This window comes from Primulina eburnea, chromosome 3 (genome assembly GCF_022965805.1).
Source record: "Primulina eburnea isolate SZY01 chromosome 3, ASM2296580v1, whole genome shotgun sequence".
Lineage (NCBI taxonomy): Eukaryota > Viridiplantae > Streptophyta > Magnoliopsida > Lamiales > Gesneriaceae > Primulina > Primulina eburnea.
The window spans coordinates 2,956,336-2,982,982 of NC_133103.1; the positions used below are offsets into that span (position 1 = coordinate 2,956,336).

Sequence of the window (26,647 nt, forward strand, 5' to 3'; positions counted from 1 at the left end):
ATGGAACCAAAAATATAATTTTTCTGAATCTTACTCATTATGCTTAGGCGATTATTACAAGGTCGTCGAGCTTACAGAAAAATTGACTTGGTTCCCAATATTTAAACATGACATAATTAAATTATTAGAGAAATTTACATTTAAAGAAATAAAAATAAAACATAAACGAAGAGATTATTCTTTAAATATTATTTCTTAATAATATAGGGTAATACATATTTGAACTCTTCTAGATAAATAAGACACTACTTTTTTTTAGGATAAAAGTTCATACGCACAGAGAGATTATGCCATATTTGTTTTTAATCATAAAAATCTATTTTAGAAACTGTCGGATCTACTATATATTGCTCAAAACATTTTCGAAAAATTACAAATATATCATGCAAGTTGTCGTAGTTTCACATTTAGTCTTATAAATCATAAAAATTTAGTCTCAGCACAAACAAAACTATAAATGCAAAAATGCCAACTTATAAATTAAATCCAAACTTGGTGATTTACGGCACCAAAAATAAATATAGATAAATTTGCCAGAGGAATTTTATAATTTTTCCAAACACTTTTTAACCAAATTAAATCAAGTATTGTCATACCAATTTAGTACATCCATTAGAGAGTAGGTCTTTTGTGAGACGGTCTCACGAATTTTTATTGGTGAGACATGTCAACCCTACTGATAGTCACAATAAAAAATAGGCAAAAACTTGTGTGAGACGGTCTCACGGGTCGTATTTGTGAGACGGATATCTTATTTGGGTTATCCATGAAAAAGTATTACTTTTTATGCTAAAGGTATTACTTTTCATTGTGAATATCCGTCGGGTTGTTCCGTCTCACAGATTAAAATCCGGGAAACGGTCTCACATGAGACTCACTCTAAAAAATAATATTCTTTAACATAAAAAGTAATATTTTTTATGGATAATCCAAATAATATATCTGTCTCACAAAATACGACCCGTGAAACTATCTCATATAAATTTTTGCATTAGAGCATCGACATTGGTGTTCAAACTAATCTTGTCTTCGAACCAATGTAGGACGGCATCATTTGGGCGTTCATAAGTTTGAACAGTACTCGCAACGAAAAAAATTTGAAGCATATTAACGGCGCGTACTGGTGGGTGGGTACATGAATTTCTACCACAGCATTTATTTTTATTTTTTTAAAAAAATAAATTTAATCAAATCCAAACAACTATTTTATATATAAAAAATTTAAATAAAGCTGAAATAACTTTTTAAAAAAAAATAAAATATCCAATGGCTAGTTTCTATAAATCTTGATCTTCTTCCTTAAATTATTTCATTCATCCAAACACATTATTCTATATCATAAATCAGTCCCGAAATCTCTTCTCCGCTATTTTTCATCATCTCGATTTCATGTTTAATATTTATTTATAGAATTATAATTTTTTTTTTTATCTGAAATAGGATTTTTTAGAAATTTCATGGATTCTGAAGATGATTCTTCTCAAATTTCCAAATTCCACTAAATTATCACTTTCTCAATTTGGTTTTTTTACGCAATTCTGAGCATATATATATATATATATATATATATATATATATATATATATATATATATATATATATATATATATATATATAACATTTTAACTCATAGTGGCCGATTAAGTGACCTGAAAGGTACTACCACCACGAAGGCGAGCTTAGTGCAAGCTGATGCCATGAATAACAAGCTTTTGCAATGTGGGCTCCGCCGCAGCATCTGCCCGGACGCAAATTAGCTGTAATGGTCGTTCGATTTCACAATAATATTTTTGGTTATGTAACTTACACAATTTTCAGTTTCGGTAATGTTATTTCTTAATTTACAATTTTAATTCATTAATTTGTATTTTTGTTCTCTATTTGTTTTTTTTATCATAGAATAAAAAATGACACCGAACATGTAAAATTTTATGTTTCAGAATTTTCATGGATCTGCTTGGGTCAATCCGTGTTCGTGCCGGAGCAACACGGCCTAGTCGGAGAGCATTGTGGTGCAATTTTCTACAAGAATGCGCACACGAGAATCAACATGTCAATGATGTACATTCATCTACCGTTGAAAATATCTAACATTAATCAAATTTTATTTTGTATTCTTTAGCCTAAGTTTTGTCGAGTCAGCCCATTGCACTTTATTAATCGTGGGCATGATGTTTATATGGTATGCTAAGTAGCAATTGGAGAACCCCCACAAAAAAAGCTTGTTAATATTAATGGGAAATAGCTTATTCGGTTTCGTTTCTCTGCATCCATCTTAGGTGGGTCGCAATTCCCATGCCATGTATTTGATTCACGTTATAATGTTTGATAATGTCCACTTGTTAAAGTTGGATTTTACTATTTCTTATTTGGAATGAAGGGGATAATGTGCGTATATTTAAGTGTCACGTGTCGATCGTTTTCCGGTCAAAATATTATTATACCTCCTAACATTTTGTATTTTTAAATAAATTTTTATTTAATTTTTTTAAAAAATAGCGTAGTAAATTTAATTTTTGCTGCAAAATCTAGATGCCGAATTCGAATATTTTATTTAGATGCAAATATGGCTTAATTTCTCGACCAAAGCTTGGAGGCTGCTTTATTACTAAATATGTTGTGGCCTCGAGTGAACTGGCATGTTGGACACAAAAGTGACCTCACCATGCATTCACTAGATGCGACAAAATTCAACTAGTTAACATTTTTATAAGAGTAGATCTCTTGTAAGACGGTCTCATGAATTTTTATCTGTGAGACGGGTTAACATTACCAATATTCATAATAAAAAGTAATATTTTTTGTGTATAACCCAAATAAGAGATCCGCCTCACAAAATACGACCCGTGAGACAGTCTCACACAAGTAGGGTGTATAAACTTTCACACCAAAAAGATAAAAATAATAATAATAATAACTTTCAGGAGAAATAATGCTCTTTGATAATCCTGATAGTTAAGTAGTTAAAATTAGAATGTTTGGGGTAATTTGGGGCTGTGATTAACTGATCCCTTTGTTTTTAGTTTCCAATTTATGTAGATTCCCGACAATTTTTTTACATTGGAGTTTATCTCAATTTCTAATATTCTTCTTATAGAATCCTAGTATCTTAGGGCCAATATGATTTATTTTAAAGGGCTTTTCTTATTAATCTAGCTAGTTATAATAACTACTGCCAGATCCCGAGGATAGAGGTTATTTAATTATCTATTTCAATAAAAACGAGTCTATTGTGAGACGGTCTCACATATCTTTATCCATGAAATATGTCAGTCATGCTCATATGTATAATAATAAGTAATATTTTTAGCTTGAAAAGTTATATTTCTTCATTGGTGACCCAAATAAGATATACGTCTCACAAAGTTTTTGTGACATTGTCTCACAAAATTTTTTATGTAATAATAATACATCATAATTGCTTATTAATGGCGGAAACGAGTGATTGTAAATTCTATTGTGTATTAGGCTTACGTATTAATTAATATGGTAGTTGATGTTGAGTCCAATCAATAAGATAAGGTATTTTAGATTTCCTTCCCCAAAAAAAAAAAACAAGATAAGGTAATTAACGACCTCGAGACTTAATCCATGTTTAGGTACCGCAACCGGAAGTGGTTAGTGTGAAAATAATATAATTTTCTGCGACAAGAAAATTAGGTCTGACTATTTAATATATAAATAAATTATAGATATACGTGATAATATATCAGGATTAAAATTAATATTAAAAATCATTATAATTATTAAAATTATTCACGTTATGCATGGATGAGATAGTCTTTGATATTATAAAAGAATACATATCAATTAATTAAAGTAAAATTTTATGCAAAAAAATTTTGTGGCACATAAACCAAATTAATTACGAGTACGTTTGGATAGAGATGTTTTTAAAGTAAAAATAATTTTAAAAGGTAAAACTTAAAAATGATGTTTGGATAAAGAAGCTCATTTAAAAAATAATTAATTTATTTTGCACAAAATTTTACAGCGTAATTCAAAGCTCTATTTTTTTATTGTATCCGAATATTAAATCTTAAATGATACGTCCGAATATTAAGAATCTGTTTTCTGGGATTCTATTTAATATATTGTTAACCAAAATAATCAAGAGTAGGTCTCATGTGAGACCGTCTCACGGATCTCAATCTGTGAGACGGATCAAACATACCCATATTCACCATAAAAAGTAATACTCTTAGCATAAAAAGCAATACTTTTTCATGGATTACCCAAATAAAGATCCGTCTCACAAAATATGACCCGTGAGACCGTCTCACACAAGTTTTTGCGAATAATCAAAGCTCTTTATAATTGTTGTATTTGAATAATAAAATAATTATTATTTTTCCAATTTTATGAAAAACAATTTCTCACCCATGATTTTGGCAGTCGAACTGGCATGTTGTCCGACACACACACACATACACGATCCATGTACAAATCCAAGACTTCCTTAGACAACCCAATGCACTAATGGGCCTAGAGACTGATTCAGTTTATAACACAACAAATAGCCCTAGTTTAAAAATATGTTTGAAATTTGCCAAATATATCAGACAAATTCATATGATATAATTTATAGATCAGTTGAATTACAATTCATGGCCAATATATATCCCATTGTAAGAACAGGGCAAACCGAAGACTCTACCCCTTTATTAGAATATTGATGTCACGATCTTCTGGTTTCCCCGCCTATAACATACATTGCTTTTGCTGTTTGAGCTTATGAAAATTCTGAATATAGTTGGTTTGCAGGAAATGTAGTCCTACCAGTTTATGCTCCCACCGACTTGGAAACAGCAGCGAGTGGATAATATATTATAGGGCACTTACTGACAACCTAAGTTTGCAGAGCCATGGGTGGAGGTAATGTTTGAGGATGCAAAACAAGGAAGTTCAGTTGGTGGCTTCACCTTTGACAAGCCTTACGAATAAACCCGATGCAACAATAGAAGAGATAGTGACACGAGAGAAAGTCATTGCTTCTCTTGGCCCTTCTGTCACCGGAAATTCATATGATCCTGATGAACTACTTGAAACTTCTGTCGAGAAAATCGGTGATAAAACAGTATGATCTTCTTGCTTTCTCGTATAGTGGTGGATTCACGATAGAGAGGTTTTGCCATTAGTTGTTCTTACTTACATGTTTATGACTGATCTTTTGGAAACTTTATCGTGCAGTACTATAACAATGTTCTGGAGACTCCATTAGCTCTCACGGGATCACACAATCTTGGGAAGACGACAGCAAAGGAAGCACGGTCGTCCTTTTTGTGGCCAGTGTCAACGATAAAAAAAAAATGGCCGAGGTCAGAGAAAACATTAAAAGCTATTCTGGAATCCTTCGAATGTTTGTTGAACGAGTGAATTGGGAGACATCTGTAAGCTAACTCGATTGAGACGATGATCATCGCGCTTGACTTTTATTATTTACCAACCGAAAATAGATTCACACACCATTCAATTTGTTAATTCTTCGACTTTTCACTTTCTACGTTTTCCAGCTCAAACTCAAAACTCCGTACATACTACAGCTAGAATATAAGCTCATGATTGACCGCTCGAGTAAGTAGGAGAATTTAGAATGCCTAGCTAGTCAAGCTCTAGTATAGCATCGCTGGGCTCGGGTCTTGTGTAAGTTAGAGGGTACCAGTTTTAAGAAAAATTAAGATATCGACTCACTCGAACCAGTCCCCCCGGTAACTGAATATACGTGTTATACGAATATTATAACACAAATACGATAAATGATTCATCCACTACTTGAACCAATAAATTCCCAACCTCGAGAGAGCAATAGGAGAGCCCGACAGAAAATAAAAAGTAGCAATTCTGTTGATTAATAAATGTTTACAGTCGACCACAAGGCAAAGCATGCCGACTAGTTCCCATTAAAGTTTGCAAGTTAAGAAAACTATAAACACAGTTCCACGTAATATCTACAAAACTGATTCAGCACTTACTCCTATTCCAATTCTCAAGTAGTCACTAGGTGAGGCGCAGCTCCCTTAAAAGGAAGCATGCATGAGTAAGTGACATACTTGACACTGTCAATTAGAACAACAACGAAAATTCGTGAGAGGGCCTTCGTTCCCATCACACCATCGACGTCAGTATCGCTTGCCTCCCTAGGATCCACGAGCACAGAAACAACCACAGAAGATGCTGAATTATTTAAGTTCAGGTTCTTGTTTTGTGATTGTCTTCCAGCTTGTTCCTCGGAAATGTTGTGAGAGGATCCAGGAAGGGGAATAGGAAGACCATGGAGGATTCTGCGGTTCCTTCCCTTGCTGAGCTGCGTAGATTTCATTTTCTGCTGTTCAGAAATGTTTCTCGAGGCAGTGGCTGGAATAATGGCTCCTGAGTTGGAAGCTGATGACACATCAAACTGGAAAACTTCTGTGCACATCCCCGAGCTCAACATCGGACCTGAAGGAAAGCTTAGCATGATACTTTACAAAATTGGAAAGTGTGCCATGAGCAAGAAAATAGTGCAAATATTCTCTCTGTGAGACTCAGCAAAAATGTGTTCACATGGGTCATGACAAGTATCATTCAACCAACTTGAAAACGAAACAGAAGATCTATCAACAAAAGATTCTTTTAGAACTACATAATTCAATATATATATATATATATATATATATATATATTTTGAGCCTGCGAGTTGTTTATGAATTGCATACACTTGTGTTATCCCATACAAAAGGAAAAGGGGAGTCGAGGCAAAAAGAAACGTTTAAAATCGTAACACTTTGTACTGCATCGATACGTACAAAGAGGTAAGATACCAGCCTTTGCAAACAGGGAATGCTAGAGCAAAAAAGATGAGTACAACTTTGGATGAACGGAGTTCCTAGAAAAACTACAGATATTTTTATTTGCATGCATAGGATCAACTCTCTTGAAATTAACCACGTGAATAGACAATGATAGGATTATAACCTAGAATACCACATACATATAGAAGCCACATAAGAGGGAATATTAAAAAAATATTTACCAGAAAGGCCTTCACGGAACCATTGCTGAAGCCTGCCATCATTGGCCTTTGACTTCAAAGCATCTTCGTCTGCTGAACCAGAACCCAGTGCCCTTAGGTGGGGAAGCCGAGCACCGTTCCTTCCCATACCAGGGACAGGAATTGCAGGAGCCAAATCTCCACGAACTGCTAAACCATTTTCACCACCTACCTGACCCTGCGATATCATGGCTTTCTCACTCGCCAGCACTGAATGGATTATCAAATTTCCATCTATCTTAACAAGCTTATCATTCCTAGGAACATACAATGATGCAACAAGGGGTTCACTCCCATTTCCCATATGAACAATCTCGTCGGTACTTGGCTCCCCTCCACTTCCATGACCTTTTCGACCACAATGTGCACCACCACTATTACAACTAGATACTCTTTCACCACCATACTTCACAACATGCTCACTCCCATTCGCCATCAACAGCCTCCCATGGTGATTCTCATAATATCCACCTCCAACATAACTGTCATCACCAGAAAATGCCTCCCTAACAGCTCCATATTTCATATCAATCATCGGAACCAAATTTCTAAATAATATAATAAAAAACAGCAAACCGAGAAAGCTAACACCTGCAACGTTCTTAATCTTTGCCCCCTCACTCTTCTTAGCTTCTACCTTTTTACTGGCCTTTACCATATTGGCTGGCTGTCGTGATTTCAACCTAGGGATTGGAACCAGTGGCACTTGAGATCCATGTGCCCTCATCATGTAATGGGGAGCAGATGGCATCCATGGATACATCATACCAGGGGGTGGAAACATCCCAGGTTGAGGAGGTGCCATTTGAGGAAGTGGGACTGCGCCGTTACTCCCACCAGCGCTCATTTGTTGCCGTAGAGTAATGTTTTCAGTCATAAAGAATGAAATCTTTGCATTCAAGTCATGTATTGTCGAATGCATTGCCCTCACTTTATCCTCCAACTCCTCGACGTATTGCTTCTTCCTCTGTCTTGATAATTGTGCGCTCTCCCTGTTCCTCATCAACCTAGCCTTCTTCTTATCGTCATCTTCATTCAAATCACTGATGCTACAGCTATTATGGTTAGTCTCAACATTACACTCGGATTTCTTAAACTTGTTAATCCTGGACTCTAAATTATTATCCACATCACAAACTGCTAAATCATCGCTCTCTTTTTTCCTCTTTAACATGGAACTATAGACATTATCACTAGGAGGCCCCCCGAGTTTAATCTTTTGATCGACATTATCAGAACTAATAAAACTGATGTTAGCATTTGGCATAGAATTTACCGATCTGGCAAAAAATTTTGAGTTATCAGATACATTGGAACCACAATTCCCAGAACCCTGAGATTCAGGGGAAGGGCAATTCATTCCCTTGGCTTCACCGCCGGAACTTCCAGAGCTCCCTGGATTTGATCCATTTGATTCAGGCGACACCAAATTGAAATAACCAGAGATCTGATTGGATTCTAGACCAGGAGAACCCGAATCCAGAACCCCGGACCCATTGGAGCTCTTATCGCTGCCTGCGGGAAGATGACGCAAGTTTGGACAATCTGATTTCAAAGCCCCGTGATATTGATCCAAATTAAGACCTGATCCGCCATCGACTTTATCAAACAAATGCTCGTTTTCTAATTGTGTGGTGTTGTAGACCGGATCGGAGAGTAATTCGTCGAGATCGGAAGAAGGGAGGCATAGATCGTCGAATGAGAAATCGAAATCAAGGTCGTCTTGATTGTCGCCAGAACCGTTACCCTCCATAAACTGTTGGGAAAAGAAGGCGTCGTCGAGGGGCGGCATCGCAAGGCCGGAACTGAAATCGTCGTCGAGTCGCGGAGGCGGGTCGACGACCACCGTTGGATCAGGCATTCCGTGTGTGTAATTGTGTGACGATGGGACGAGAGATTGTGGATTTCTTCGGGTAGGGTTTCGCTGGACTTTCGAATCAAGTAAAATTGGAAATCGTATCAGTTAGCACAAAATAAAAATTAATTTCTATTTTATTTTAGTATTTTAAAAGATCAACAAAAATGGAGAATAAAAAATTCCATGCATGATGAAGCTGAAAAACTACGCAATCACTTCAGTTCGTAATACTATCTACGAATTATAATTATTTATTAGTTATGGGAGAAAACGTTAGGTAAACGTTATATCATGTTTGGATTGGATTATTCAGATTTGTAGTAGTATGTGAGCGAATATTTTTCAAATTTGAAATCTTTGACTTCAAATCCGAAATCTCGAATTAAAAAATATCCAAACAAGTTAGTGGGACCGATTAGCGAGTGAGTCTCATGTGACACCGTCTCACGGATCTTAATCTGTGAGACGGGTCAACCCTACCCATATTCACAATAAAAAATAGAATGAGTCTCATGTGAGACCGTCTCACGGATCTTAATCTGTGAGACGGGTCAACCCTATCCATATTCACAATAAAAAGTAATACTCTTAGCATAAAAAGTAATATTTTTTCATGGATGACTCAAATAAGAGATCCGTCTCACAAATACGACCCGTGAGACCGTCTCATACAAGTTTTTGCCTAAAAAGTAATACTCTTAGCATAAAAAGTAATATTTTTTCATGGATGATCCAAATAAGAGATCCGTCTTACGAATACGACTCGTGAGACCGTCTCATACAAGTTTTTGCCCAGATTAGAGTCGTAAAAGAGTCGAAAAACTCAAGAGTTGCTCAAGCTCGCAATCGAGCCAACCTATCAGAGGTATCCCAAATAATTGATTTGTCCAAAAAAATTAAATATTTGAAATTGGATTTAATTAATTTTGTTAACTCATGTAGCTTAAAATTTCAAATGCAAATCCAGTAATTTAAAACTTTCAAGTAATATAAATTTGGACAATTATTTAAAAATATCATTTAACAAAATAAAATAATAATAACAAAAGATGGAGGCGAGATTTGAGTTCCCGCCTCTTTATTTATTTTATTTTTGAAAAGATATTTGTCGTTTAATTTTTCAGAGATAAAAGATGTGTTTCAAACATCGCATTATCGTAAATTTTTGCAATAGTCTATTCATACCTCGCATTATTGTAAATTTTTTAAGTTTTTGTTTTATTGATATTTTGTTGATGTTTTATTATTTTATTTAAAAAAAAACCAATGTCAGAAAGACAAAAACTCACGTGAGACGGTCTCATAAATCGTATTTGTGAGATGGATCTATTATTTGAATCATCCATGAAAAAATATTACTTTTTATGCTAAGAATATAACTTTTTTATTGTGAGTATTGATAGAATTGACCCGTCTCACAGATTAAGATCCGTGATACGGTCTCACATGAAACTCACTATGTCGAAATATATAAGATAGAATCAAAATAGATATTCTTGTTAAAAACCAAAAATGAAAGAAATCTCCAAGGTTAACTCTGTCTTTTTTATGACGTTTCACATCTTTTTTCATTATCTATATTTCTATATCTCTCTTATCTTTATTCTCTCTACTTCTCTGCTATATTATTAGGTGTAAAAATATGATAATAACTACTAGAGAATACATCAAATTTTATTCACACGTGACTAGAACAACTAGTTTATTATTATTATTATTATTAAGATGTGTTTGGTTGAATGGATTAAATAAAGATAGATTAATAGTCAAATATTTATTGTTAAAATTTTAAGATGTTTTAATAATCATTTTGACCCGGTTTAAGATCTAATTTTATGGATAACTATAGATTAATAGTCAAATATTATTTGATTAATAAAATTGGATCTTAAACTGGGTCAAAATGATTATTAAAACAACTTAAAATTTTAACGATAAATATTTGACTATTAATCTATCCTTATTTAATCCACTCAACCAAACATCCTTATTATATTATTAAGTAATCTTGAAACTGTACTTAATTGGGGAGCGGAAGAAGAAGCGCTTCTTCTCTCGATCCAATAGCCCTTTCTCTCTCTCTATCTATGTAGAGAGAGAGTATCATACGCTCCAGGGCGAGGGTCACCGTACATGCATCAATAGATATACAAGAGGGCGTTGGGAGTATGGTGGATTTGAGTTTGACTTCTGGAGCCATTGTTGAAGCTGGTGAGAATGGTGGAAGACAAGGAGAAGGTGCCGCCTGCATATGCTTCTATATTGGATTCATTTCTCATAGAAGTTCTTCTGAACCCACGTCATCGTTTAACTGGTTAGTTTTTTTTTCTTTCTGCTTTTCTATTATCTGGAAAGTTTCTGGAGTTTAAGTTAATTTTTTGTTTCTGGCCGCGTTGGTTTTTAAATCTTGTGTTGAATTTATTGTAAGTGCGTTTTTTTATGTGTATTTGATATAGATTTTCAAACTTTTGAAGTTTGTAGAAGCCATAGAATGATAACATGGTCTGTTCAAATGGATCACTTATGGTTAGTTTGAAAATTTAGATGTTATACTTATCTGAAATGGATGCTTATCAGGTTAAGAAAGGATTTTTTTTTGGCTAAAACTAGTGGTAAGTCTATAGTTGGCTAAATATTTTTGTGTGGATGTAGTCTTGAGAAGCAGTTTTTGTAGGCTGATCATTTATATGCTTTCGAAGAACAACCGTCTTTTAAATATTGTTTATATTTGTTTTTTTTTCCTAATCAAGTTATTCTGTCAAGTTCATTTTTTATAATCACGTGATATAGAAAATTGTAATAAATCAAAGTGGCATGCATTACATAATTTACATTGGTGTTGCTCCTTCCTTGATACCTTTATGTATGACCGTTCGATCTAAGTCTGGTACATTTAAGATTTATTTTTATTGTTATTGGTTCATTTCTGTTTCACATTTTGGCGAGTTGTTTTTATATTTGATGTTTATTTGGTTTGTCGATAATATTTGATGGTATTTCTTGTGATTTATCAGGTTTTACGAATGGAACTCGATATTCAGAAGTTCATACACAATCCCGATCTACAGCAGGTTTGAGTTTCCGCATTTCCCTGCGTCATATCTGTGGCTTGTTGCTCACCGTGTTGTTCAACATTATGGTTTGCATACCATGGTTCAAGATAATGTTGTAGATGGTCAAGGAATGAGAATATTTGTTCTGAAGAAACCAGAGAGCAAGTTCCCTGTATTTTGTTTATCAGATGTACCAACAAAAGATTCTAGAAACCGACAATCTTGATCAAATGAATTTTGTCGTTAGACCAAGACCTTCTAAGCTTCACTCAAATGATGCCAATGAATCGGAACATAAACGTTATCCAGTAAGAACTGTAGAAGAGAGGAAGGAAGAGTATGACAGAGCACGAGCTCGTATCTTCAGTAGTAATTCAGCTAGTCCCGAGTCAGAAGATGCATTTTTCCAAGCTACTGATGTTGAGAGGAACTTAAATGTTGATGACAATGAAGTCTTGAGGAACTTGTGTGTGCAGGGGGACAATAGCAGGGAATTCAGTATGGTAGCTATTTTTAGGGACAGAGAGAAGGGTCAGATTGAGCCTGATTATGATCGCAGTTATGAAAGGTATTTAATGGATAACTTGGTTTGGAGTTGGTAGCTATGCCTTGTGAAATCTTTGATAATATCTTGTTTCTCTTCTGATTGTTGCCTTTTTCGTACCTTGCTGAGCTTGTTAGCAGTTATAGATTTGATAGTTTCTATTCAAGCTACAGTATTACTTAACCTGCATGTTCAAGAACAGGATTGAGCTGGAAATTTTTCTCTCCAATGCATCATTCAGTAACAAAATTCCTGGTTTTGATGCCAATGCTTGAGGAAATCTGCATGCACAAGTACATGCTTTTGAGTAAATAAATGTAGCAGAAGTTTGTTCTTCTAAGATATACACGTATCTGTACCAGCTCGGTAAATTAATGTAATGGTGCATATGATGTTTAATTGCTTTAATTGAAGTTAAATGACGATTAATGATGGTGCTTGAAATCCAATTGATTAAATTAAATCCCAACCACGCCCGAACCAATACTTTATATGTCAACAAGGGAAGGCAAAATGTCAAATAACATTTTAGTAGAGTAAGAAAACTGGTAATTTATTCAAACATGTTAGTTTTTGAAATTTGGTAGGTTTACTTGACGTGTATAAAAGCTTTTTTGTTTAAATTTGAAATCAATTTAAAGCGTGGCGGGAAATGTGCAATTTTTTTTTTTTTCAAACAATGACATGCTAAATAATTAACTAATTAAATTTCATTATTTAATGATTATGTTATAAAAATCGTAAATATTTACTTTTCAGTGAAAATAATAATATCCAATTATACGTATATAGTAATTTAAATTACTTGGCTCTTTAAAAATCTACTAATTCGGTTTATACTTATGTAGGATTTTCACTTCCCATTTATAAATGAATTGAAAACACATCATAGCCGTTTCGAATTTGGTTACAAAATTTTAAATGTAAAATTTTGGTTTTAATTTTGAGAGAGAACTATAATTAAGACTCAAGGTTATAATTAATTAATTATATATACATTTTAATTTTTTTAAAAAAAAAACTAGCGCATTATATGCAACAACTAATAATAATATATTTATTTACTCCGGGCCGACATGGCACATGCCAACAATTATCTATCACGTGACCGCCTGCAACCATAGTTGTCTGCTTCTGTCCAACAGTATCGGCCTACTTCACTCGCCTCAATCATATTTCCGATACACGCGCCTCATGTAAATAAATCGAATAACTCCACGTAGGGTATTAATTCCCATAAAATCATAGCGTGTGTTTCAGCCACAGCTAGTAAATATATCTTCAGATTTTAATCGAAAAATACCCCTTTTCACAAAAAATAAAATTCAGTTTTCTCTACTCCCCGATTTCATCTCGGCCGTCGATTTTCGCAATCGTACGGCGTCAATAAACCATAGCGTTATGAGGGAAACAACCTGTGCCGCTGATGGCTCTTGCCACACAGATAAAATCCCTCGTTTTGATATACATTTCTTCTCACACGCTCTCTCACTCACTCTCATCGATTGAGTAGATATCACTCACTCGATTGCCTCTGCAATTTCAGAGTCTCTCTTCTCGAAGTTCTAAGGTATTTTCTGAAAGATCTGGATCTGCTCGCGATGTTTATGTTTTCATAAAGGAATTTCTCAGAATTTTACGTCTATGAACGTTGATTGCTGATGTAAAAGAAGAAATTCCTTGATTTTACGATTAGATTACTTTGTTAAGTCGATTTTGAAAGTTTATGTGTTCGGACGTCGAAATGTTGGTAGATCTAGACTGTTGTCAGCATTTCGTGGTTTCTTATGACTTTGACATCGTGCTTTTTTTAGATCCGATTTTTACTTGAGAATTTTATGATACAATGACATCAATATTTTTGCTGTATGTGTAGATCTGTGCAGTATCTAGTAGTTTATTGTTACTTCAGGCAGAATGTATATGCGTGTTTATACATGTTATGACTTGTTTTATTTTGCGGATTAAGGTTTGATTTTCGTTTTCATCTCGTTAGATCTCGAATTTTGCTGTAATATGGATTGGGACTTCAAAATATTGTTACGTGTAGTGGAAATTTTACGTTTTATTGTTCCATTCAGGAAATTATATAATTTACCGGGATTGTAGATACTCCTTCATGTATCTTTCAATTATTAAAGTTTTATCTTGACAAACAACTTAAGCAGTTGATACGTCCATTTGTGATGTGATAAATGATCGTGTGTTTCTTTTTGACAATTTTTATGAATTATACAGGAACAATGAGAGAAATCCTGCACGTCCAGGGAGGCCAATGCGGCAACCAGATTGGTTCAAAGTTCTGGGAGGTTGTCTGTGATGAGCATGGCATAGATCCAACTGGACGATATGTTGGAACATCCGATGTGCAATTGGAGCGTGTCAATGTTTACTATAATGAGGCGTCTTGTGGGAGGTTTGTGCCTCGTGCCGTGCTCATGGATCTCGAGCCTGGGACCATGGACAGTGTCCGTACTGGTCCATACGGCCAGATCTTCCGTCCTGATAACTTTGTGTTCGGCCAATCGGGTGCTGGAAACAACTGGGCCAAAGGGCATTACACTGAGGGTGCTGAGCTGATTGACTCAGTTCTTGATGTTGTGAGGAAGGAAGCTGAGAACTGTGACTGCCTTCAAGGTAAATTATTGATTTTTCTGGACTTGGTTCTTTGTTAGTTACGACTGGGATTCATAAATTGTGGAGATTTCTCGTTTTGGAAAAATTTGACGACATTTTATTGGACTTCGATGAGGTCAGCCTGAATGTTTAATTCTTGCTTCTAGGTTTCCAAGTGTGTCACTCACTTGGTGGAGGAACTGGTTCGGGAATGGGTACCTTGTTGATCTCAAAGATCAGGGAAGAATACCCTGATAGGATGATGTTGACATTCTCAGTGTTCCCTTCACCAAAGGTTTCAGATACGGTGGTTGAGCCCTATAACGCCACTCTTTCGGTGCATCAACTTGTTGAAAATGCAGATGAATGCATGGTGCTTGACAATGAAGCTTTATATGATATTTGTTTTAGGACACTCAAACTTACCACTCCTAGCTGTGAGTATAATTCACCAAAATTGCATTTTTACCCCTTGAGTGTTTTTTTTAAAAAAAATCTGATCTGCTATTATTATATTCTTAAGGGACATTCCTCGGTGATTTACAATGTTTTTGGTTTTTGTCAGCGTGTGTTTTTGTCCTTGCTTCTAAAGGTCGTTATCTTTACATTTGAAACTAGTAGTATGAACGAACAAATTATGCAGAGGGTTCGAATAAATTTATGCTGTGGGAATTCAGCGTTGGGATATTCTCCTTGTTTCAGCATCTTTGTCATGATAAAATTAATGTTCTGATGACAATACCACTATTGATGACCATATCGAAAACGTTAAATGGGATTTGTTAAATTTTCTGTAGAATGAGCCCCTTCACACCGGGACAACATTATTGGTTTTTCTATTGGTGGTATGTGTCTTCTTGACAATATTTCAGAGCTTTTTGTTCAATTTTCATGCAACCGAAGCATCTGTTTGGTATTATTCTGTTTATTTGTTTCCCTTGCATGACATACATCCTTCCTTTTCGCTGGTGTTAATTACGTAGAATTTTATATTCAAAATTATATTTACTGAATATGTTTTTGCTTTGTTGGATGTTAATAGCCTATTAATTAGCAACATCTCGTGTCTTCTGAAAAGCATGAATTCTGACGACAACTAGCTTTGTATTCTTGTAAACGGCAAAAGATTATTCTTACATCTTTATGCTTTTCCTTGTTAATCCAGTCGGTGATCTTAACCACTTAATATCTGCAACTATGAGTGGTGTTACCTGCTGCCTTCGATTCCCTGGTCAACTCAACTCTGATCTAAGAAAACTAGCGGTCAACCTGATTCCGTTTCCACGGCTGCACTTCTTCATGGTGGGGTTTGCTCCTCTAACCTCTCGTGGTTCCCAGCAATACCGTGCACTTACTGTTCCAGAGCTAACTCAACAAATGTGGGATTCCAAGAACATGATGTGTGCTGCTGACCCACGCCATGGACGATACCTCACCGCCTCAGCCATGTTCCGTGGAAAAATGAGCACCAAGGAAGTAGATGAACAAATGATAAACATTCAAAACAAGAACTCTTCCTACTTTGTCGAGTGGATTCCGAACAATGTGAAATCAAGTGTTTGTGACATCCCACCGAAAGGACTTTCAATGGCATCCACCTTCATTGGCAACTCAACCTCAATTCAGGAGATGTTCAGACGAGTGAGCGAGCAGTTCACTGCTATGTTCAGGAGGAAAGCTTTCTTGCATTGGTATACTGGTGAAGGAATGGACGAGATGGAGTTCACCGAGGCTGAGAGCAACATGAACGACCTTGTTTCAGAGTACCAGCAGTACCAGGATGCTACAGCCGATGATGAAGAGGATTATGTGGACGAGGAAGAGGAGGAAGAGGCACACATGTGAGATGAAAACCGTCGTTCGGAAATTTTTCTGCTTTACATCAGTGTTTGGAAAATATACTATCTTGATCTGTGTTCGGTACATTTCTGTATGGAAGATTCAAAAACTGCCTGGTTATCTATCTTTGGAATCTGCTATTAGTAGCTACAAGAAAATGGGAGGAAGATCGTGATCACTATTGGGGATTGTAGTTTATGTTTAACGTTCGGTTTGGAGTATTGTTTTGAATCTTCGATAATATGTTGTAGACAATACTACTGGTTTTGCAATTTGTGTTGAACCAAATGGAATGAGGTGCATTGATAATAAATATCGCTACCCTCTTGCATTACTATCATACTAATAACATGGTTAAATTATCATCGGCTCGCGATGACAAGCTCGAGAAACAACACACTTTCTAGGGGTTCTCGATGCCCTGAGTGCGGCAATATGAGTGGACGTTCTCGAGTTTTGAACATTTGATTACTTCCGTAGATTAAATATTTACTTTTATTTCAACTTTTTTCGTCATGTTTCTACACGACAAATGATTTTGTCATAAAACAAATTATTTTTCCTAAAATGCTTTTGAATGTATATGATATATATGGTAAAAAACCATCTCAATTTGACAAATAAAACTAAATTCAAGGCCGCATTCCATTTTCGGAAGCACATCACAAATGAAAGATAAAGTAACCCATATTGTTTGTTAAAAATATTTAAAATTCCAACGAACAACGATGGAATATCATATATGGGCTTTTATATTCCCTCGAGAAAAATACATATGCTTTTATTTTTATATCATAATTCGAATGCATGCTTGTCAAAGCTCATTATTGTAGGTTGTCCCAAATTCAAAGTGTACATTAGGGCCACCGTTCCAACATTTTCCATTAATTTGCTAAGTTCTTATTTGGTGATTGAAGGTTCAAAGTTCAAGAGGGGCTATCCCTTTCCCACTCACTCCTACATTTTAATTACGAAATATAAGTTGGGATAATGGAAATGTGGTTGTGGGTTATAGGATAAGGGATTTTGCCGGTGATTTAGATACATGATTTAGCATTGTATGCATCAAGCCACGTGCTTTAGGATAGAGTTTTCATGTGCAACAACGAACCATACACATGGATATCATACTAAATTCATTAATTTGACAAATACATCGTTTTTGTCCAAATAAATAATCCTTTTCGAGGTCTTATTTCTGTCGAGAGATTATATCTTGCAGGAAAAAAAAAATCAAAATCTGTATCTTATCTTAAATTTTTTAAATATATTAAATTATTTTTTTCAAGTCGAAAAGAGGCATCACAATGAATGCCACGTGAGAGGCGTACGAGTTACCAAATTAACATAAAATCAGTTTACTTAATATGTGAGTGAATTAAATATTAAATATATTTTAGATGGAAATTTTATATTTTGAAAATGTTATATAAAACAAATTGTCTATTCCTCGTTCGAAGAGTTAAGCACAATCAAAACTATTATGTAAATAATGAAAGATTGTAAAAAGTTAATATCTCAATCTTTTTATCTACAAATTTGTATTCTGTCATTGTATCTTATAAATAAAGAGTTTTTTTTTACGAATAAAATAGTTCTGAATCATTCTCGGAACTCATTTTTATTTTTTTCTATGATTTCGTATTAATTTTATAACAGATTTTAAAATTTGGTCATGTTTTGTGTGCGCAAGGTAGCTTGTCAACTTCATTCAACTTGTTTGACACCTACAAAAATTTTCGGTGAGACAAATTTTTATTTGGATTATCTATAAAAAAATATTATTTTTTATACTATGAGTATTACTTTTTATTGTGAATATCAGTAAGAATGGCTCGTCTCACCGATAAATATAGTATTTACAATAAAAAATAATATTTTTGAAATAAAAAAATAATATTTTTCATTAGTAACTCAAATAGAAACACGTCTCACAAAATTAACCAATTAGACTCTCTTAAAGAGTTCTTGTGATTAAAAATAAACTTCTTATTAGACAGTTTTATGGATTTTTATTCGTGAGATTAGTCAACTATGTTTATATTTACAATAAAAAATAATATTTTTTCACGAGTGCACTTTTAGAACTAGTGAACTTATAATTAATATTTTTTTTTCAATTTAAAAATTACTATTATATTGTATACCATAGGATACTACAACTACATTATAGATATAATTATTATAAATAATTTTAATATATAAAAATCCCGTTCTCATACTACTCTTATTTTATGAAAAAATAATAACAAAATAAGGTGTCTAACGAATATAATCACACTTTTTGTAATATTATACTTTTAAATCAACGTTACATATACATATTATTTTTAAAAAAAATTAAGTAGGAAAGAGAATTTGTGGATCAATTGGTAGGATTCGAATTGCGAATTCTAATTTTACAAGTTCCCCTAATTATTTCAAACAGGGTTACCAATAATTGGGTAATGTTACAAAGAAAATCAAGCTACCTCAACTTATATATTGGGTCGTAAAAGGAGATATATAGGAGCCGTGCATGTCCCCAGCCACCCCCCCCCCCCCCGCCCCTTATTTTATTGATATTTTTATGGTATTAATTTTACAAAACACGTTGTCTAAATAATTAATAGACATTTCTCTCCAAGATTTTAATCAATTCGAAGCTTATTATTAGTTTAATTATCTTTGGATGTGGTGTACAATTAATCGAAGTCGTATGTTCAATTTTCAAATATTTACTGATTCCGGATGGGAGAGGCTAAGGACTAAGTCATTGAAATAACTAATTGATGCGAATTTCTTTTTACAATTTTCTCCTCTGAAATTATTTAGAACGAACATTTGGGTCAATTTCATTGAAAAAGCATGGTTTTGAGAATCAGTTGATATTGCCAACCTCACGAATTTTCATTTATTAATTTATGTAAAATTTGGGATTGGAACATGTTAATTGTTATGTTCTATAAAATGGACAAAAATAAACGAAATGCCAATTTTCAAATGAGTAGGCCTATTGTGAAACACTCTCACGAATCTTTATCTGCGAGACATGTCAACTTTACCGATATTCATAATAAAAAGTAATACTTTTATCATAAAAAAAGTTATATTTTTCATGTATGACCCAAATAAGAGAATTCTCTCACAAAATTCGACTCATGAGATCGTATCACACAAATTTTGTCTTTTTTCAAATTCAAAACGTGGATTAACTGATGGGAAAAAATATATAGTAATTCAAATCTTGAATCCCATCATTTATTCCACGTTTTGAATTTGAAAAAAGACAATTTGTGTTATATGATCTCATGGATCGAATTTTGTGACAAAAAATATATGGAATCAGTATTTAGAGATTGGGGGCAGCTAATTGATTGGGTGAGAATAAAAGAATAGGAATACAATCTTATCACTTGGAATCTCAAATGCAACAAAATGAGAATAAAATAATTCAATTCCAATTGCCAAATGCCACACACTTTTTCGTATCATTTTGTTATATTTTTAGCATTAGATTAATACTTTTATTTTATTTCAAACATTATGTCACGCTTATTTAATTGATTTATAAGTCATAATTATTATTTTTGATTATGAAGCATCAAATCATGGGACCTTCTCCATTTCCTATAATAAAGGGAATGGTCCACCAAATTTCATTGCCAAAAACATTTTAGTTTTCAGGAAATATTACATACTATATATCTACATTATTCACGATTTAGTTAAACTAATTTCTAAATTAACTTTCAAAAATAATATTCTTATTACAATTTTATTTAAAACATGTTATATTTTCAGATTCATGGTCGAAAAACTATGTTTAAGACAGCCAAGTAATCCTCGAACATGGATCATTAAGCCAAGATCCTGAAATTACAGCCCCTAATTTTTAGAGGACGGAAAAATAAAATATTAGCTTGAAATTGGAAAATTATATTGTGGCTCCCCGACATCGCTCGATTAATGTGATAATATAATAAATGATATATACAATATAAATATAATAAAAATTAAAGTTATTTGTCTTAGAAATCAAGACCCAAAAAAAACACAATCGAGTTGTACTTGTGAAATCCATATACGCGGGCGGAGAACTGGTCAATATGATACGCGTAGAATTGGGAAAGTAGGGAACCTCATTTAAATTTTATATGCTCTTAAATCTTTTTTAAATAATTTACATGTAATTGTATAATATTTCTCCACCCTTTTAAAAATTTAATTTTTAGTTTTATATATATATATATATATATATATATATATATATATATATATACACGTAGCTTATGTTTTATATGATTATTTATCAAATTTTGACCAAATTATGTATTTTGAATTTAAGTGATATTTTACGTATACGACAAAATATAATGGAGTGCCCATTTTGGTAGGTAATAGAGTATTATCCGTTTGGGTGTGTGCCCAAAAAAAAAATATACATAATTAAAAGGGAAAAGAGGCTAATAAATTTGGTAAAATTGTAAAACTTGGTAATGTCATTGGCCATTAACTATTCAAGGGTTTAATTAATTGATTGATTATTTATTCATTTATCTTATTTAAAGTATTAAAGAGAAGAGAGTCAAAAGTCAACAATAATTTTTTTCTCTTTCGTAGGAAGTTGACCTAACCCAACATCCAACTATATCACCAAAATTAATTGTTTATTTGTCACAAGAAAATAAAAATAATTATTATGGATATTAACTATCTATTTTTCTGATAATATATGCACACACAACAGTGGAATTTCAAAGAAATTCTTTGAAATTCCACAAAAGACACAAAAATGCAACATGGTTTTAACTTGCAAAATAATCTAACTGCAACTTCTATCATATAAAATACGACATGGCTGTCAAAAGTAAGACAAGTATGCATAACCTCAACAACTAAAATAAGTATAAATCTTTTTCAATAATTTTTTCAAGTTCAAATGTTTTAATGTTAACATTGGCATTGTAACCATATAAAATGTACTCGACTACGTGCAAATAAAGTTGGGGGAAAAAAGGCCTAGACTCGATGACTAACTCCAACTCGTCGTTATTCTCTTTAAAAGTTCGACCATCAGGTTTCTGCTGTGAAGGCTAGTTTTATCAGCACAGCAAGAGCCTGCTCTACCAATCGATCACTCAAAGTATACAGTTCATAAGCAACTCGAAACCATATGATCAGACAGTTAGCGGTACACTTGAGCATGTTATGGGTGGAGGTGTAAGAAAGATGATGAATTTCGGATTAGATTCAGCAATTCATCGCCGCCCGTTTGCCCAATGTTGCCTGTTGTGGCTACCAGGTCTGGTGTTCTGACTCCTCTGTGCAAGATTCTGCTTTGGGAGCTCGTGTATCTCCATGAGTTGTATTGTTCTCTGTTTCTTGGCTGTTGACAAGTACAAGATGATGGAATCAGTTATGAAAATGATAAAATCATGTGGCTCAAAGTAGGGGAAGCTAACCATTTTCTGCCGCTTGATAACCCTCATGAAGTTTCCGCTTTGTGGCCTCCAGTTTCATCTGAACTGAGTCCTCATTGTCACTCAACTTCTGGTGAATAACAAAAAGATTAACGCAGTAAGATGAAGATCAGAACCGCTAAGACACGATAATGATCATAAGTCTATCTGAAATACCATCTTTTGTTGAGGTTGCATTGGTTTCTTTTGGATCTCGTCTTTGTCTGATTTTGTTCTGCCAAGTCCCGATTCGGTACTGCGAGGCCTGTTTGGTTGTTTAATCAACTTAGGTTCTTGATTTCTCGTTTTTTCATCCTTTGTGCCTTTTGCAGCAGCCCTTGAATCATCAAGATTAGGAAGCTTAGACATGGGAATTCCAGGCTTCTCAAGTCTTGGTCTTCTGCCATTCTCTCTGTTTTTGTTGAATGCCTCACTGTTTCTTGGATCTGAAAGAACATTCCCCATTAAAAATCATGAACCTCTTTAGTTCACTTTGTAGCGGGGAATTCAAATAAAGAACTGAACAGCAAAACCGAACAAAGAAACTCACTTCCATCATCATCCATGCCATCAAAGAACTGTACCAGTCGCAACCGAGGAACAATGTAACATAAAGAAAGATCTGTCAGTCCACAACGAAAACGTCCATACTTTGGAACATTTTATAATAAACAAAGAGAAGACACGACACCTGTGAAAGCTCCATCGAAGAAGGAGTGGCAAAGAAAGCTCCTTCATCTAGTGGAGGAGATGGAAGCCCTTCCTCCTCTTCTTCGACGACAGAAGTTTTCACAGACTCAGTCGCTACTTCTGCACCTTCGAGACGTGAAAAATTTACTAGTTCAAAACAAGGCGTGAAAAGAAAATTCTAGATGCAATGAATGGTAGAAACATCTTCAAGTTGCTACCTGCAATGGCTTCTGTAGAACTAAACCAGGCATCAACCATAACCGTCCAATCCCTGAGTTTCGAAACAATGAGAGTAGGCAGTAAGCAAAAGAGATTTTATCATATAAAATACAAGATATTTCAAACTCGTTAATGGTAAAAAAGACATAAAAGGAAACACTCAAACTTTTCCATATGCTCAAATCGCAGATCCAAGTTAAAAAATTTCGACAAACATGAATAAGAAACAAAATGCAATCTGAAAGACTTCGGACTAATCAGTACAGTCCACTATCATGAAACACGAATACAGTAAATAAATATATATACGTCACTGCAATCTAGTATCATATCAATCCAACTAAGTTAAGCATCAAACATCAATAACAGTAGAGCAAAGAGCACCTACCCAACTAAAGTCCTAGCCAGATTCCGAATTTCCTTAGATCTATGCTTCCGTAGAGCATTAACACATTTTCCAACCTCGGTAGCCTGGAGTAGAAACAAGAAAGTTAAGACAGCACTAGTAAAATGTGACAAGAATAGAGAAGCATAGATAATTCTGAAAGAACTCGAAAGGTGATTATCTATAGCCAGCAATAGTTCCAGTCAAACCTTAAGAATCTCCACAGACAAAGGCAGAAGCTGAAGCCTCCTCAGGGAATCAAACAATAACACATCAGACTGTCAAGAAACAAGAGAGGCAACAATCAAACGAGATAGCCTAACCAAACAATCAATAAGGAAGCAAACACACTTCTAAATTCTACCATAACAAAGGTATTAAGGTATCAATTCATTTGGGCACAAAATTTAGAATAAATATCACAAACCAGAAGATAACTTGGCCAATCCAAGAACAAGCAAAAGATTACAGCTAAAATTAAATGAATCATCAACAAAAAAGCATCTTGACGAAAAACAATAATTCAGAAACAAAATCAAACCTCTTCTTCATTGTTCTCAAGAATTTCCTTCATCCTCATGACCTCCTCATATAACTGAGACTCATCATCAATCTCATCATTCAAAGCTTCAGCTTCTCCGTAGCTGTAATTACTAACTTGATTCGCATTCATCTCTATTATCTCCCTGTGATCTACGCAGCTATTTACCTTGCTTTCTTTACTCCCTCCAGCCTCAGTCACACTTTTACGCTTATCCCCACTGTTTTCAGCACCCTTTACATTTGGCACAGCCAATTCAATTTTATCGCAACCAAAACATTTGGTAACTTTACATGTGAATAGCATCTCAGCAATTCGATCCCTGTTTAATTTGAAGTCGTAGGGGCAATCAGAGGCGGCAACCATGATTGCTTGCTCGATTATACTAAAGATATCACAATTAGCCCTCCTGAAATACTCCCTCCACTTATCAAGAATCACCGAACTGTTGGCCATGACAAAAATTCAATTCCCGAGGCCTTGTTAAATGTGAATTTTAATCGATGGCCAGATAAACGGAAAAAAAACGAGTTTTTTTTATCACAGTTGAGGGAAGGAAATTTAATCTTGATGAGACCCAGATATCAAAATATTCGGATTTTTCACCGCAAAATCTGAAAAGTTGTGTTCCTTTTTTATCGGCTCTGGCCCAAGAATTTTGATGGACACCTCTTATATCCGATAAAGAAAAAGAGAAAAAAAAAACCCGACCCTCAGCCGATGATCGGATTCCTAAACAGGAATCGAGTTCAACAAGAAAAATCGAAAAATAAGTGGGAAAAAATTAAAAATAAATCTGTAAGCTATCCAGGCCAGGGAGATTCTCTAAACAACAGACGAAGAAAAAGGTAAATAATCCAGAAACGTAATTGTGAAGCGTGATGGTGAAAGAATTCAATGCATTCAACTGGAGAAATTCAGAGGAAAGTTTTGTGAGGATTGGGGAGAATTCAGAAGAGATTAAAATTGTGAAAAAAAAAAATTAATGAGAGGTAATCTCTCTCTATATCTCTATCTCTATCTCAAATACCATACAGGAGGATGTTTCACAGAGAAAAAGGGATACCTTTTAATTTTTATTATACGTAAAAAAAAAAAAATTAATAAATGTGCTTTTTGTTGTAACAACGTCGAAAAGTAAGTAGCTATTTATTTAACGAGGCATATGATAAATAATTAAGCATGTTTGGATTTGAATAAAACCGGAACTGATCTTAATTTGGTTCGATTTAATATGATTCAATCCTAAAACAATATAATTATTTCGGGTTTTGGATTGAATTATACTTTAAATCTAATGAGTGAGTCTCATGTGAGACCGTCTCACGGATCATAATCTGTGAGACGGGTCAGCCCTACTCATATTCACAATAAAAAGTAATATTCTTAGCATAAAAAGTAATACTTTTTCATGGGTGATCCAAATAAGAGATCCGTCTCACAAGTACGACCCGTAAGACCGTCTCACACAAGTTTTTGCCAAATCTAATATATCCGAAACCGATCCAATCATATATCATACAAAATTGATTATTTTCATCACCCCGAATCGTTCCACTAACATGATATATTCATGAGCATATTTTTTTTTTGTATAAATATAAATTTATTTAAATTATTTTTACTTTTAATCTCGTGACTGCTTTTTATATTAATTATAATTATAATTATCACATGGGTTGTCTGAGTTAATATTATATTATGATATATATAATATTAAAATACAACATAAAATTAAACTTTTTAAACTTATAATTTCAACTGTTTTGAGGAGTTGTGGTTGTGTTTCAAATCATGATGAGATAGTTTTAATTTTTTTTCCTATTGGCTTATCTATATTATCCGTAAATAAACTTTAGAGTGATTATATTTTAGAGATAAAATTAAAAGTTTTTAAATGATTTTCAAATATTTTATTTTGTACAGATTGGCCGTTAACAGTTTTGACCTTTTACATAATAATTTTGGCAACCTAACTATTATAATCTTCTGGAATGAATTTGGATATAAATTTGGAGTGAGTCTCATGTGAGACCGTCTCATGGATCTTAATCTGTGAGACGGGTCAACCTTACTCATATTCACAATAAAAAGTAATACTCTTAGCATAAAAAGTAATATTTTTTCATGGATGACCCAAATAACAGATTTGTCTCACAAATACGACCCGTAAGACCGTCTCACACAAGTTTTTGCCATAAATTTGTATCAAATATAAAAATAAAACGAGATAATTTAGGAAAAAATTCGTATTATATAATTAAAAATCCTGAATAATTATTTAATAGATAAATTTTTGACGCACTTAAAAGAATCAAGATTACTTGCTCTAATGAGTTTTTATTTTATAATAGGCAAAAACTTGTGTGAGACGGTCTCACGGGTCGTATTCTGTGAGACGGATCTTTATTTGGGTCATCCATGAAAAAGT

The 26,647-nt window shown here is 34.0% G+C and overlaps 4 protein-coding genes and 1 pseudogene across 5 annotated transcripts; 3 read left to right on the forward strand and 2 right to left on the reverse strand.

Annotated features, from left to right (window-relative positions):
- The first annotated feature begins 4,607 nt into the window (after positions 1-4,607).
- LOC140828632 (psbP domain-containing protein 6, chloroplastic-like) lies at positions 4,608-5,411 on the forward strand (annotated as a pseudogene).
- A 412-nt stretch (positions 5,412-5,823) lies between these two features.
- LOC140825349 (bZIP transcription factor 17) lies at positions 5,824-9,006 on the reverse strand. Its single transcript, XM_073187073.1, has 2 exons — positions 7,013-9,006; positions 5,824-6,438 (listed from the first exon to the last, which is right to left on the reverse strand). The coding sequence occupies exons 1-2, from the start codon at positions 8,889-8,891 to the stop codon at positions 5,987-5,989; spliced, it is 2,331 nt and encodes a 776-aa protein (XP_073043174.1). The 5' UTR covers positions 8,892-9,006; the 3' UTR covers positions 5,824-5,986.
- A 2,866-nt stretch (positions 9,007-11,872) lies between these two features.
- LOC140825356 (uncharacterized) lies at positions 11,873-12,856 on the forward strand. The gene is made up of 2 exons (XM_073187089.1): positions 11,873-12,509; positions 12,688-12,856. Exons 1-2 carry the CDS (start codon positions 12,130-12,132, stop codon positions 12,758-12,760), a joined length of 453 nt encoding a protein of 150 aa, XP_073043190.1. The 5' UTR covers positions 11,873-12,129; the 3' UTR covers positions 12,761-12,856.
- A 1,848-nt stretch (positions 12,857-14,704) lies between these two features.
- LOC140825350 (tubulin beta-5 chain) lies at positions 14,705-17,253 on the forward strand. Its single transcript, XM_073187074.1, has 3 exons — positions 14,705-15,122; positions 15,269-15,538; positions 16,267-17,253. Exons 1-3 carry the CDS (start codon positions 14,711-14,713, stop codon positions 16,944-16,946), a joined length of 1,362 nt encoding a protein of 453 aa, XP_073043175.1. The 5' UTR covers positions 14,705-14,710; the 3' UTR covers positions 16,947-17,253.
- Positions 17,254-21,818: 4,565 nt separating this feature from the next.
- Positions 21,819-25,250, reverse strand: LOC140825351 (probable mediator of RNA polymerase II transcription subunit 26b). Of its 2 annotated transcripts, none has more exons than XM_073187077.1 (9): positions 24,217-25,250; positions 23,885-23,953; positions 23,679-23,761; positions 23,290-23,342; positions 23,073-23,191; positions 22,932-22,959; positions 22,559-22,827; positions 22,385-22,472; positions 21,819-22,308 (listed from the first exon to the last, which is right to left on the reverse strand). In XM_073187077.1, exons 1-9 carry the CDS (start codon positions 24,670-24,672, stop codon positions 22,181-22,183), a joined length of 1,293 nt encoding a protein of 430 aa, XP_073043178.1. In that variant the 5' UTR covers positions 24,673-25,250; the 3' UTR covers positions 21,819-22,180. The 2 variants fall into 2 exon arrangements, with proteins under 2 accessions (XP_073043178.1, XP_073043177.1); XM_073187076.1 differs by having other exon boundaries at positions 23,073-23,197; positions 24,217-25,249.
- Between the last annotated feature and the right edge of the window lie 1,397 nt (positions 25,251-26,647).

What these genes read in the sequence shown, in the direction of transcription:
- LOC140825356 (XM_073187089.1), top strand. Translation starts at nt 12,130, where the DNA reads ATGTACCAACAAAAGATTCTAGAAACCGACAATCTTGATCAAATGAAT. An exon ending in TATGATCGCAGTTATGAAAG is followed by an intron (nt 12,510 to 12,687) that starts GTATTTAATGGA and finishes GTTCAAGAACAG; the next exon opens with GATTGAGCTGGAAATTTTTC.
- LOC140825351 (XM_073187076.1), bottom strand. Translation starts at nt 24,672, where the DNA reads ATGGCCAACAGTTCGGTGATTCTTGATAAGTGGAGGGAGTATTTCAGG. An exon ending in CTTCGATGGAGCTTTCACAG is followed by an intron (nt 22,960 to 23,072) that starts GTGTCGTGTCTT and finishes CGACTGGTACAG; the next exon opens with TTCTTTGATGGCATGGATGA. An exon ending in TTATCAAGCGGCAGAAAATG is followed by an intron (nt 22,309 to 22,384) that starts GTTAGCTTCCCC and finishes ACTTGTCAACAG; the next exon opens with CCAAGAAACAGAGAACAATA.
- LOC140825350 (XM_073187074.1), top strand. Translation starts at nt 14,711, where the DNA reads ATGAATTATACAGGAACAATGAGAGAAATCCTGCACGTCCAGGGAGGC. An exon ending in GAACTGTGACTGCCTTCAAG is followed by an intron (nt 15,123 to 15,268) that starts GTAAATTATTGA and finishes TCTTGCTTCTAG; the next exon opens with GTTTCCAAGTGTGTCACTCA. An exon ending in CAAACTTACCACTCCTAGCT is followed by an intron (nt 15,539 to 16,266) that starts GTGAGTATAATT and finishes TTGTTAATCCAG; the next exon opens with TCGGTGATCTTAACCACTTA.
- LOC140825349 (XM_073187073.1), bottom strand. Translation starts at nt 8,891, where the DNA reads ATGCCTGATCCAACGGTGGTCGTCGACCCGCCTCCGCGACTCGACGAC. An exon ending in GTTCCGTGAAGGCCTTTCTG is followed by an intron (nt 6,439 to 7,012) that starts GTAAATATTTTT and finishes GCTTTCCTTCAG; the next exon opens with GTCCGATGTTGAGCTCGGGG.